The sequence below is a fragment of the Urocitellus parryii genome, chromosome 11 (assembly GCF_045843805.1).
Source record: "Urocitellus parryii isolate mUroPar1 chromosome 11, mUroPar1.hap1, whole genome shotgun sequence".
Taxonomy (NCBI): domain Eukaryota; kingdom Metazoa; phylum Chordata; class Mammalia; order Rodentia; family Sciuridae; genus Urocitellus; species Urocitellus parryii.
The window spans coordinates 116,625,671-116,637,760 of NC_135541.1; the positions used below are offsets into that span (position 1 = coordinate 116,625,671).

The 12,090-nt window shown below is 41.8% G+C and overlaps 2 protein-coding genes across 2 annotated transcripts; one reads left to right on the forward strand and one right to left on the reverse strand.

Moving 5' to 3' along the window:
- Nucleotides 1–559: 559 nt before the first annotated feature.
- Nucleotides 560–1,501, forward strand: LOC113196209 (olfactory receptor 10J3). Its single transcript, XM_026407975.2, has one exon. The coding sequence runs from the start codon at nucleotides 560–562 to the stop codon at nucleotides 1,499–1,501; it is 942 nt and encodes a 313-aa protein (XP_026263760.2).
- Nucleotides 1,502–4,951: 3,450 nt separating this feature from the next.
- On the reverse strand, nucleotides 4,952–10,815 carry Fcer1a (Fc epsilon receptor Ia). Its single transcript, XM_026408003.2, has 5 exons — nucleotides 10,734–10,815; nucleotides 10,291–10,311; nucleotides 8,714–8,968; nucleotides 7,000–7,257; nucleotides 4,952–5,294 (listed from the first exon to the last, which is right to left on the reverse strand). The coding sequence occupies exons 1-5, from the start codon at nucleotides 10,786–10,788 to the stop codon at nucleotides 5,107–5,109; spliced, it is 777 nt and encodes a 258-aa protein (XP_026263788.2). The 5' UTR covers nucleotides 10,789–10,815; the 3' UTR covers nucleotides 4,952–5,106.
- Nucleotides 10,816–12,090: the final 1,275 nt, after the last annotated feature.

Consider the following 12,090-nt stretch of genomic DNA (forward strand, 5'->3'; position numbering starts at 1 on the left):
GGGAATTGCTAACTGAAACCACAATATCGCCTCCCAACCATTAGCATGGATAATATTTTTTAAAAACTTCCCAAGACTATTCTCAATAGATAACTAGTGTTGGGAATGATTTGTAGGTATTGGAGTCCTTTGACACCATTGGTGGGAATGGAAATTGATGCAGCCACTGTGGAACGCTGTAGGGAAATTCCTCAAATACTTAAAAGTAGAACTGTCACATAACCCAGCAATCCAACTTCTGGATGTGTAGTCAAGAAATTGAAATCAGGGAGCTATTGCTACAAATCCCTTTTTAATTTGATTCAATTTTATTTAATTTATCTACTTTCCCTCTCGCCTCCATCTCTGCCCTTAATCCCAAGGAACTAGGGGAAAGCCCTCTACGGTCACAAAGAAGAAAGTGGACAACGAGGTACACTGAGCAGTTGGCCAGGAGGTGAACACCGATGGCCCCTGGGGTTTGAGGCTTTGCTCGGAGGCTGGACCCAGCCAACTCTCTTTCGAGGCTCACTTACACATCTTTATTTCCTTGACCTAGCTCTTTCTTAGGCTTTTCCCAATGCCAAAGCCAAACTCCTCTTTTGTGACTGAATTTGCCTTTGAAGGCTTCTCCAGCTTTGGGTGGAGACACAGGCTTGTCTTCTTCGTTGTTTTTCTAACCTTGTACCTGCTGACTTTGTTGGGCAACGTGATTATCGTGACCATTATTCGGCTGGACCGTCACCTCCACACGCCCATGTACTTCTTCCTGAGCATGCTCTCCATCTCTGAGACCTGCTACACCGTGGCCATCATTCCCTGTATGCTTTCTGGCCTCCTGAATCCTCACCAGACCATCGACATCCAAGGCTGTGCCACCCAGCTCTTCTTCTATCTCACCTTTGGCATCAACAATTGCTTCCTCCTCACGGCCATGGGGTATGACCGATACGTGGCCATCTGCAACCCCCTGAGGTATTCCGTCATCATGGGTAAGAGGGCCTGTGCCCAGTTGTCATCTGGGTCACTGGGAATTGGTCTGGGCATGGCCATTGTCCAGGTGACGTCTGTGTTTGGCCTGCCCTTCTGTGATGGCTTTGTTATTTCCCACTTTTTCTGTGACGTGAGACCCCTCCTGAAGCTGGCCTGTGCAGATACCACTCTCAATGAGATGGTCAACTTGGCTGTCAGTGTCTGTGTCCTTGTCCTACCCATGGGCCTGGTCTTCGTCTCCTACATCCTCATCATCTCCACCATCCTCAAGATTGCTTCTGCAGAGGGTCGGAAGAAGGCCTTCGCCACCTGCGCCTCCCACCTCACAGTGGTCATCGTCCACTACGGCTGTGCCTCCGTCGTCTACCTCAAGCCCAAGTCCCAGAGTTCCCTGGGGCAGGACAGACTCATCTCGGTGACCTACACCGTCATCACGCCTCTGCTGAACCCCGTGGTGTACAGCCTGAGGAACAAGGAGGTCAAAGATGCTTTGCGAAGAGCCGTGGGGAGAAAGCCCCTCTCTCCTTAATCAGGACAGATTGGGAAGGCTTTTTTTTTGTCTTTTTTTTCTTTTTAGTGTATCATGTATTAATTTTTATTCTATTTCATCAATATCCATACCTATGGGATCAAAAAGAGTGAACTAAGTTGAACTGGGTGCTAAAATTGGGGGCTTCCTCTTGGGGTCGTCTTGCTTTTCCACATCCTGCTTGATAGGAAGGAGAAAATGACTTGGCATACCTATAAAAAACAGAGTAGGAGGATTTACATACCCATGTCACTCATACCCAGGTGCACCCATGCACGCTTGCACATAGCAACACACATCCTGAGAATAGTTTCAGTGACTTACACAATTCCAGTTAGTCCTGCAGGGTCCTAAAAAGCTGATGAATAAACGGTTTGCAAACCACCTCAAGAAAGAATTCTTTGTTGTTTTTGCATGTTGTTACGGGTGTCAGAGTAACCTGGGCAGTCATCTTAAAAAGTAAATGAGGAAACACACATGCACATACATTGTTGAAGGCTTTCTTCTCTTTTTGCTGCTTGCTCACATTCCATCACAACCTAGGAAGTCTTCAAAGGCTGCAGACACACCTGCCTTATCTGACCTGGGAATAAGGAGTGACAAAACTATAAACTACAGATGACATAGATGGCAGTTATTCCTAGTCCTGAGGTGCCCGGATGAGAAAGCTTGCATTAAAAAAAAAAGAGGCCATGCTGAAAATCTTAACATTTTTCTTCCTTTCAACACAGGAATAAAGAGGATAGAGTTCAGAAGAAGCCAAGCAAAGGCAGTGTTCCTTTTGCAGGGTAGAACTAAGCTCTCTGAAACAGTGTTAAAAACACAAGCATTTTAACTACAACGATGGAAAATATTTATTAATGGACAGAAATCTTAACATTGGCTTAAAAAAATTTTACAGGAAGCTCTTAAACCAGATGCAGTTAATTTTTTTAAGTCTCTTCTTGAATACTCAGAACTTTAAACCCGAGTTTGAAACAGCGTTTCAAGTCACAGAAGGTGAAAGTGAGATGCACTGGTGCAAGAAAGTATCCTGTGTCTGGTCCTTCCTCTCCATTCTGGGCTTCACAGTGCACTGAATGTTTGCAGGCTAGCACAGTGTAAAGCACTCTTCCTGTAGCATCCAGAATCCACCTGATCTTGTAGCAGGACCCCGCAGAGGCTACCTATCACTTGTGAAAGTGTTTTCAGATCTTCTGAGAGCTGAGAATGGGGCAAGTCGATGGAGATGAACCCATCCTTTAACTCAAATGAACATATGTCTCTCTGCACAAAAACACTGGTGTGCGAAGTCTGACTGAGGATAAAAGATAATCTTTGCTTTTGTGTCCAGATTTCCAGAAATGATAGAGTAACTTCATTCCTGTGAGGTTAATCAAAACAGAATTCAAAAATTTTGCTTAGTAATTCTGTTTAATCTGGTCAAACCTATTGAGTCTGTCTCCTTCCTGAAGTTGAATTTGGTGGATAATGTGGCATGCCGCCCGGATCACACACACACCCCTCAGGACTGACACATCCCACACATGCCTTATCCCTCCAGGTGATGGGAGAACCATGGATTGAGGGATCTCGGTGAGCCTCTCTTCAGGAAATATCTTTGCAAAGGAGCTCTCTCCTACAAACTCACACTAACCTTTTGGGGTATATTGCCACCAGTGATTTGCCTGGTTCAAACTATTGCATCTCCTGAGACAGTTAAGAAGAGCTCTCTCAACTCCAAGGGGTTCTTATCCACAAAATGGTCTGAGGGTTTTGCTGTGCTCACCTGATATCTCAACTTCTCCTCTTTTTGCATCCTGCTTCCTTCACTCCCACAAAGGTATAGCTGCTGAGAGCATAGTCTAATAAACTTGCTGCATTTAAATCTGTGTCTCAGAGTCTGTTTCCTGGGGTTGCCAACCTGTAACATTTTAGGATCTCATTTCTGAATCAGCCACTGACATAAGGTGAGAGCTCAGATTTTTAACCATTCTATATCCTAGTGAAGGCAGAGGTCAGTGGCTCCTGTATTTGGATATTTATAAAATGATTGCATCATGTTTATTGAGCTATATTTACAGGGACTCAATTTAGTTGTCAGCAGTGCAGTATTATGTTCTTGGAAACTGGTTAAAAATAAAAATCTGAATTTTTCTCAGAATCCACAAGGAGTCGTTTTATTTTTGTCTCTCCAAAACTCTTCATGAGCAATTTCATTTTCTTTGCAGCCCAGGGCCTCTGCTTCCCAGTGAGACCTCTGCTGCTTTGAGGGCTGTGCTGAAAATCAACGACAACGGGAAAGACTAAGAGTGGGCCTATGTCTCTCCAATTTGCAAAAGAGAAGGCTGTGGGTTCTGTAGGGGATGTAACTGAAGTGAAGCTGAAGAGATCCTGGGTGCATTTGTAGAGTTAAGGGTTTTGGGTGTGACTATGGTGGAGGTTGAAGAAGTACCAATGGGGACATGAACTTGGTAAGTAACTGCACAGAGCTAGTCTGATAAACCAAGGCTGGAGAATATCTTCAGTCTCTGAGATCACACTAGAACCTGGGCTATCAGGTGCCTCTGCCTACCACAACAGGAAGCTTCACCTATAGGTTCAAAGGGAGGCACCTGCTCCCTTCATTTCCCACTTAGTGAGGAGAGGGGAAGGACACAGTTTTTGCTCAAGGCCTCAGTTCTCCAACACACTGACGTGGAGGATCTTTCACCTGGGGGATCTTTCACCTGAATCTCCAGCCTGGAGGCAGCCCATAGAATTTATCTTTCATTGGCCACAAGGAGAAGAATGGCTGCCATGATTTTCAGAAAACCAACTCCTAACTGGGAACTCATGATGATGTGTGGCGGCCTCCTGTGAGAGAACAAATGGTGTCCCATGCTTTTTCCTAGACCCATTTGGTAAAAGATCAGAGGTGACAGAGGACAGTGCAAGGGAGAATTGGGGATGAATTCTTCTAGTCATCTGTCTAGCATACTCCTCTGGCATTGCGAGAAAATATTTTATGCATTAAAGTAAGAAGACCTCGTTGCAAATGGCACATAAATCCACATAATGTTCAAGTCCTAATTCTGTTTCACATTCTTTTGGAAAAATAATAAGTGTTAACATGAAGAAGAAAATGGGAAGAAAGAGAGGGTAGAAACAGGTCTGAAACAAGAATTTAGATACATGGAAGAGCCCGTGAAAGAGGCGATGGGGGTGAGGGGCGTCAATCTCAGCAGCAAATTCTAAATCCTTGCTCATACTTACAATGGTCAAGAGAGAACTTTTTAAATCTATATTTTCATGGTTCTTGCTTCTAGATGAAAATAAATGAGCAAATGAACAAGGATCTCTAGAAACCTCATGTTACCTAGCTTCATAATTATTTTATTCAAATTGTGCTTCTCTTTCACAAATACTAAAAATGAGTATACCCATTATTCAATTATTCAAATAATATTTATTGAGCGCTTAACTGTTACATGCCACTTAACCAGGTACAGTTGGTTTAATGAGATAATTCTGCAAATCCTCAAACATAGGCTTCTATGTACATCCTGAGTTGTGTCTGACAATGGAGAAGCAATTGCTGGTGCAGTAAAATATTGCTGTTGCCAATTCTCCCTTAAGAAATGACATCAGCTCTTTTCAGGATCTGGCTTAGGAAGCGACTTCCTAGGTTTGTTGACTTTTTCAGTTTCCTTAATCTTCAAGAGAGATTTAAACTGCTGCTCCGTCAAGAAAAACAGTCCTGTGTCCACAGCAAACAGCGTCGCCACCAACAAGGGGACAATAATTTGCAGCCACATATACTTGGTTCGGTATGCTAGCGTAGAACAGAGATGCAACCAGAGACAAAATTTGTGTTAGATCTTGGCAAAATTTGTGTCAGAGCTTCACTTCCTTAAGAGAAGGGTCAACCATGGTCCCCCATCTTTAGTGTGATATGATATTAAGGAACAGAGAGAAAACACTTGGGGGATTGAGTTCCACAGGATATACTCCCTGGAACACTAAGGAGGGCTAAGTATTTGCTAATAATCCCCATCTCACCTTCTTCTAGCCAATGTGACTAATGGGAAAGTCTTAGGAAAAATGGCCTCTTTCCTGGATCTGACATGACCAGCATCCATATATGATTTGAAAGCAGAAAGGAGTCAAAGTGAAACCAGGGTTCACCAGTGCCTTGTTTCTTAATCAATAAACCATGTTTTTTTGCATGATTACTGGGTAAAATGGAGATACTGGAGTAGTCATACTGCCTTCCAATTCTACTATTTCACAACTCTGTGATTTTATTTACACAACACTGATTTTGTGATTATTCTAGATTTTGAAAGCTGCAAAATATTATAGCTAGAAATGACTTGGAGGTCACCTAGACCAGTGTTTCTCAATGCTAGCTAGACATTACCAACACCTGAAAGAACTTTTGAAAATACTGATGACCAGACCCCACCCAAAATCAATTCTACCAGAATGTTAAAATATAAGACAGGGACATCCATCCCTCTTGAAATTCCTCAAGTGATTCTAGTGGAGTCTAGACCCATCCCCCAACTTACACATGAAGATGTTGGAAGTCCTGGGACAACTGGACAACACTTTGCTCTCAAGTTAGCAGAGAACTGCCTTAAGGGCTTAATCTGACCTTTAGCCTCATGTTTTATGGACATAATTATGAACATGCCAAGGGGAAAAAAAAACTAATTTCCACCTTGCAAGGAGAATATTTCAGTTCCCTTCTGGTATATGAAGTCTGGAAAAGGCTGTTTCTCTTACAGGCCATGGAGGTAGTCCACCTGCCAGCTCTGTGTCCATCCAGCTCAGTCCCTCATCCCCAGAATACAGGCACACAGCTTACTGACTGGTTGGCTTCATTTCCTAGACCTTGTAAGCTAGGATCAACTCTTCCATCTCTTCACATCTTTTGTTTGTTCCTTCAACCTAGAGCTCTCTTTAAAATTTGAAATATTTAAAAATCTCAATCTTCCACATAAGTTCTTTCCTCAGGAGCAACAAATGAATTTGAGACCAAAATCATCTTCATAACCTGTGAAGTCTGCCTTATTCCTGAATCAATAACCTATCATTTCTTGCACGACCTCTGGATAAAATAAAGATTTGGAGTAGTTGCACGGCCATGAGATAGCTCTCTTTTAAACAGGGAACTGCCATCAGAGTTTAACTTTTGGCATCATGCATTTTTTAGACATAATTATGATTATTCCAATAAAAAAGCATAAACATCAAATTCCAAGTTACAAAGACTTTTTTTTAATAAAGTCTTTTAAAGAAACATGATCGCATTATTCACTCGAATCCCATAGTGTGGGCAGTTACTATCATTTAACAAGGAAGGAATCTGTGACTGCGATGCATGCTCTGTCTTATGTCTCCTCGTGGTAAATCTAGGAGCCTTTCTCACCTACCACAGCTGATCCCATTCTAAAAGCTGCAAAGACTTTAGGCTCAGATGTCCTCTCTTCCTTCCCTGCTGTGGACGATTTCTTTTTCCTTTACCCACTCACCTGTTATTACTGTAATTCGAAGGGGCTCAGAGACACAGGGCAGCTGCTGAAGTCGGCCCTTACAGAGATAGATGCCACTGTCGTTGAGTGAGGCATTTGTAATGGAGAACACTTGGTTCTCGTAGGAGTACTTGAGAGCCAGGTCATCCTTGTAGTAGATCACCTTTCTGATCTTCCAGTTTCTCCAACCGTGGCACCTGAGGAAGAGCGACTCCCCTTCCAACACCTCTTCAGCAGAGGCCTGGAGGAGCATCCAGTCTGAAAAGCAATTCATCATCTCATTTATTTAACAGTGAAAGAGAGAATAGGGGTCCTGCGTAGAGTGTGGGTCAGAAACCCTGGATTATTATTAACCCATTTCTTGGTTTGTCAGATCAATAAAAGTAATCACAAAATAAGGCTTACTGACTGTTTTCTCCACGTTTTCCTCCTGAAAAGTCAGACTGGAGCTCTAAAGGGTCATACCTTCCTGCTGAGCCCACACAGGCAAGGACTGAAACCCAGAATCCCGTCAGATCTATTACAGGCAATTCCAGACAGAAAAGGGAAATTCAACATGCTCTTCCCAGGACGTTTGTAGCTTAGGAGACTCTATTTTGTTCTCTCTGAACTCACAGAGGCTTCCCAGTTCTGTTGCTGTCAGAGTTGGCCTCGAAACTTCCTTAAACCATATATAACCATTTTAATTAATTATTTGCATAATTCTATATTTAAGGTCCCTTCCCCCATTTGGCTCCGTTTTGGAAGGTCAGGCACCATTTCTGGTTCAATTTTCTATCCCCAGTGCCTGACAGTGCCTAGAAGTTGGTGGGCACTTCTTGACCAAATATATTTGTCAACAATGAGTCAGTAAAAGACAAGAATCAGGTTCTATGACTAATGTCATCGTAAGAATTTAAAAGTGAAAGAATTTGAAATGGGAATATGGCTAACCTGTACAAACATATTTTATTTAGGATAAATCTTTGAGGACTTATTTAGAATCTTTTTTTTTTCCTTACGATCTGAGGATTGAATCCAGGACCTTACACATGCTAGGCAAGTACTCTACCACTGAGCTATATCCACAGCCCACTTCTCTATAACCAACTACAAGGAAATAAGCTGTTCCACACTGTTTTAGTTTGTATTTGGAACTGTATATGTATGTTAAAAATTTTCACTCCAGAGAAAAATAAAAAGTGTATCAATAACTTATCTATCCAAATGAAATCATTAGTTTGTTCATTAAACATTTACTAATTAGCCCCCATATACCTACATATGTTGTGCTAATTTTTGGCAGTAGAGACAAAGATGAAGCAAACCTAAGAGTTATTTTTGAGTAACAATAGAAGATATGAGGAACATACCCAGATACTGTTCATAATGAAACTAATATTCAATAATGGCACATGCATTATTCAGGGAAAATTTTTAAATCAAACTTTTGATCCTATTCCACATACGTAGCTCTTGGCAATGTTCATATATCCATCACACCATTTGACCAATTATAATATATCTGTGTCTAAGAACTAAAGACAGTGGAAAATAAAGTAGAAGAATAATATTGTGAGGTGATCAGAATACTGAAAGAGGGCAGAAGGGTGGGCGTAGGAATGGGAGTAGAAGAAGAGAAATGGAGCAGTATTGAAGGAGAAGCCATGGGTCCCTTCTCCCCAATTTCATTCTTCACATGAGAGAGACCTATTCCCAAATCCCCAGAACTTACCACTGATCACTTCCAAGTACACAGGTTTACTCTTGTAAAAATTTCGGCCACGACATGTGTATATCCCACTGTGTTGATAGGTGGCATCCACGATGCTCCATTTTGAAGTTGTCACTTCTGAAACGGTGCCATTATGGGTCCACACAGTGTGGCTGTCCTCGGTGAAATTATTCCCTTTACATTCGAGAGTCACATTCTCTCCTCTAAAAATTCTATTCCATGGGGGGTTCAAGGTCAGAATAGATTTTCGATTGCCTTCAAGAAGATAAAATTATGGAAAGAAATGCAGAAAGAAAAAAATTGAAAACTATCCAGGCTCAAAACACAAACGTGTCAATAGTCAATCAATTGTCAGTATATCCTTGCATTATTGGTGGTAAGACTCTGTCCTGATTTCTAGGAGAAAAAATGGAGGAAACAGTATAGAGACCCCAGGGAGACTGGACACAAGAGATTTAAAAACAACAAGCAAACAAGCTAATTTACTATATGACTTGGGATAACTCACTCTAATTCTCTTAAATTGAATTTCAGTATCTACAGATGAGAATTGCAATCTCTTTTCAGGGAGAGATAATATCTGTCATACTCAACCATTGTTCAGCACAATGGTTGCTACATAGTCAGGGTTCATTAGATATTTATTGAGTGAATGAATGCAGGAATAGTGGATGGATAAACATTACAGTCAGGCATGGTGGTGCATACCTATAATCCCAGTGGCTTGGGAAGCTGAGGCGGGAGGATCGCAAGTTGAAAGCCAGCCTCAGCAACTTAAGGAGGTCCTAAACAACTAAGTGAGACTCTGTTTCAAAATAAAAACAAAATGGGCTGGGGATGTGGCTCAGTGGTTAAGCACCCCTGGGTTCAATCCCCAGTATCAAATATATATATGTACACACACACACACACACACACACACACACACGTATATATAAATATATTAGAGTAGATGAAATATAAGGTCCTTCCAAGATCTAACTTTTTATGGCTATTTAATTGCTAGTGTATATAGAGTGCAAAAAATTGGTCAATTCTGGAAGGTAGTGAGAGTCTCCAAGACAGACATTCTTAGCTTCTAGGAGCAAAGGGGTGTGGTACAAATTTGAACAGAGACTAAGGAAGTGGCTAAATGGTATTGACAAAAGAGTGACACGGTCAAAGAAGTGGACATGGACCCAGAAGACTTGGAATCCAGTCCTCCGTTGGCTGTGTAACCTCTGGAAAGTCACCTTCTCTGATTTTCAGCATTCTCAATTATAAAAAAAGTAACAATAATAATAATCATGTAAAAATTGAATGAGTGTATGTCAAAAGGATTAAAAGAGAGGCTGAGACACGTCGATGTGCAGCTGATATGGATTTGGGCTTAAACAGAGAAGATGACTTGAGAGAATAAGGAATTTTATTTTACAGGAGGGAGAAGAAGGAAAATACCACGTAGAAATGGGAAGTGGGTGGGCCAAAGAGTGGCAGGTTCCCACGCATTAGCCAAAGTGAAGGGATGAAGGCAAAGGCTGAGGGGAAGAGTGGTACCAGACACACTGGAACGCTGAGGGACAAGACAGAGGACTCACCTGTTAGCGTGCCAGCCAGAGCTGCAAAAGTCCAGAAAGGAGAAGTTAGCATTTCTCCCCAGTCTTCTGGGACTCCACAGTACAGGGATCTGGGTGTGAGGATGAGATTCTACATCCATGGAGGGCTAAACAGCTCAGGAATCTGAGCCATGTAGAGGGAGAAGGAACTGTTCAATTCCTTTGCTAGGAATCTTGTCGTCTGGGAGATGCCAGAGTAAATGCAAGGAACTCGGCTCTTAATTTGGTTTCCCCCCCAGGTGTTACTCAGCCCAGTTTCCCATCCTTTCCAGTTGGACTCCACTACAGAGTCCCCGGGAAATGTCTCATGGTTTAGACGTGTCCTTGAAAAAGTCACCACCAAACTCATCAAAATCCCCCGCCACCCCACTGCCTCCTAGATCCATTTGGGCCCCTCCAGGTGGGGTAACTGAACCTCTACTTACAGAAGAGCAGCAAGGCTATGCACAGTGGGGCACAGCCTCCCATGGCAGCAGGCATCTCCTCTGTGCCCCCAGGTGCCGGCTGGGCTGGTAAGAACTATGTTCTCAGAAATAGGCTTGAAACTAAAAAGGAGAAGGAAATGTTTTCTGTATCATATCTAGTTAACTCATCAATGATGCCTGGGCTGGTCTCTTTCTCCAGAGATAATATTCAGGGTTGTTCTGAACAGGGCGATTTTATACTTACCCCTTTATTCCGCTCCCCATCAAATCTCCATAAGCACACTTGGAATCTGGTGGGAGAGGGGCATAGGTAGGGTCACTGGGCTTCCTGAAGCTATCAATCAATACATAACTAGTTTGCAACTTAGGTAATCGAGGTGCAGGGGAGAACAGAATCAAACAACAATTACTGCATACTTAATATATGCCAGGCACTATCTAAACACATCTGATATTTCATCTATTTCTTACAAAAATTTATGAGTTAGGAACTACTGCTCTCTACATTGTATAGATAGGAAAAGTGGCTGTTAGAAAGCTTTAGCAACTTGTTTTAAGGCCATCACCCAGGAAATGACTAATTTGGGGTTCAAAAACATAAAAAGCTAACCCCAGAGTCAAACTCTAAATCATTAGAATACACTGCTTGAGCATGTTCCAGAGTTTGGCCAGTAATTGCTGAAATTCTTTTGGGGTTCATCTTGTTACTTAATTTCCTGATGATCTTTTGTCTACTAATCCACAAATTTTCATCTGATTCACTGATGATCTACTAACTGACAAGTCAAACTAGAGATATTTTCATAGAATTCTCTACTGAGTTCCTGATGTAGCCTATAACACAGGGAAGAAGATGTTAACCATCCCTTATATGAGCATTTTCTTTTCTTTCCTAGGCGTGGTCAATTTTTAATTTTATCATCATCCAGCATGCACACCATTTTTCCTTACATCAGTTCTTTTCCTTTTCATGACACCTCTGACCAATTTTTTGGCATTTTAGCTTCAGGTCATTGCTGGTCAATTTCTTCTTGGATCTGGGATTGATAATATTGGAGATAATGCCATAAATATCTACAGTGAATTGCCATTGACAAAGGAGGTTTTTTTTTGCATATAGTATTAATTTGATATTTTCCAAAATTCTGAAGAGGAATAGTATCCACAGCTAAAGTCAATGAGGCACCATTCTCTCATGCCCTGAGCTGCCTGAGAGAGTGTAGAATTAAGTCTTTGAATTAAATGCAAAGTCACTTTAGTCGCATAGAGATCTATGCAAAACTTTCAGCTTTCTGTGAAACGAGAGAAAACGGGGCTAAAAATATTCATAAATAGAAAGTGTCAGATAAGAAAGATT